General features: G+C 58.2%; 1 protein-coding gene across 1 annotated transcript; it reads left to right on the top strand.

The window, feature by feature from the left end:
• Window positions 1-301: 301 nt before the first annotated feature.
• On the top strand, window positions 302-1,237 carry LINJ_04_1190 (putative RNA-binding protein; the record flags this gene model as incomplete). Its single annotated transcript, XM_001462920.1, has 1 exon — window positions 302-1,237. One exon carries the CDS (start codon window positions 302-304, stop codon window positions 1,235-1,237), a length of 936 nt encoding a protein of 311 aa, XP_001462957.1.
• Window positions 1,238-1,631: the final 394 nt, after the last annotated feature.

Genomic DNA, 1,631 nt, shown 5'->3' with positions numbered 1-1,631 from the left:
CCCTCTCCCCTTCCGTGCCAGCCAACGAGTTGCGTGTCTGTGTGATCAACCTCCTCCTCGCCTGCGCCTTTCCTCCTTCTCAAAGGACATCTCCTTCTTAAGTGCTCCTTTTCGTTGCCTTTGTTGTTGATGATAAGCAGTACGAAGTAGATTTGTGCTCGCCTTCCTTGCCTTCCCCCTCACCCTTACTCCCTCCCTCGTGTGGCTCTGATCTGCGCTGGTACCTGTCCTCTCCGCCTTCCTCTTTCCGCTCGCGCCTCTCATAGCCTCGTCGCTATCCTTCCTCTGGCACGTGCATCTCATGTACGGCCAGCAGTTCGTGCCCGGTCAAATGTACGGCCAACCCAACATGATGCCCTACCAGCCTGGCGTGCTGTCTCCTCCCATGTCCACTGGGGTGTCCGTGATGCCCAACTACGCGCCTCCTTACCAGAACGGGATGCCGCCGGGCTCGGTGCAGCAGCAACAAGGCCAGGGTCCAGCCCAAGGTCAAGCCATGCCGCAGACGCAGCCACGGCCGCGGAACAACGAGGTTGGCAATACCAGCTCCGTCATTCACATGCGCAACGTCACCCCCGAGGTGACACAGCTTAGCATTCAGAATCTGGCCCAGAACTTTGGCGACATCAAGCACATCGTGATGCTGCGCCAGATGAACCAGGCTCTCATCGAGATGAAGAGCCCCAAGAGCGCTGAGCAGCTGGTGGACTTCTTTAAGGAGCCCGGCTACGCGGAAATCGATGGCCGCCGCGTGTACATTCGTTTTAGCACCCACCAGAACCTTACGGCCACGCAGCACGCCACTCGCACCCTGTTGGTGTCGATGTTCAACACGCAGTACGACGTGTCTGCCGCAGCGCACATTACGCCAGAGATCGTGTACCAGATATTTGCTAGCTACGGCACCGTGGAGCGCATCGTGGTGCTGCCCAAAAACGAGAGCAGTCAGTGGAACCACAACCGTGTTCAGGCGCTCGTCCAGTTCGACGCTCGCGAGTCCGCCGAACACGTGAAGAATATTTTGCAGGGCCAGCCTGTCACCCTCGGCGAGACCATCACTTTCACCCTCGACATTCAGTTCTCGCGCATGGACGAGATCAAGACGACGAACCCAACGACGTCGCTTGTCGTCGACGATGAAGGTGCCCACCGCCCCGCTGGTACGATGGACCCCATGGCGATGAACGCAGCGGCGATGACGACCACGGGCATGTATCCGCCGATGGGGTGGAGCTAAGCGCTCCGGCGTGCATTCCGTGGCCTACGGCAGCGACATAATCATCATGGATACGAGGTGCACATAGGGAGAGTGCTGAAAGGGGTGCGCATGGTTGCGCGAGTGTGTAGACATCGTGGAGGTCGGGGCCTTTTTCCTCTGTTTTCGGGTGTTCGAGTGGGCGAAGGAGAGTGCGTCTGTAGATATGTTTGTGTGCCTGCGCGTGTGATGCGTGCCTGCGTGTCTCTCAAGCGGCGAACGGACGCGCTCGGCGTCAACACACGGAGGCGAAAAGAACACCAACCTCCCGCTCGCCACCATTTTCTTCTTCTGTCGTAGAAAACACCATTACGAGTCTACTCGCGTCTCTCCTCCTGTTTTGTTTCGTTTTGTTGTGCCTGCACGCCTTACGACG

The sequence above is a fragment of the Leishmania infantum genome, chromosome 4, assembly GCF_000002875.2.
Source record: "Leishmania infantum JPCM5 genome chromosome 4".
Classification (NCBI taxonomy): Eukaryota; Euglenozoa; class Kinetoplastea; order Trypanosomatida; family Trypanosomatidae; genus Leishmania; species Leishmania infantum.
This window is presented reverse-complemented; position numbering and strand designations above follow the sequence as displayed.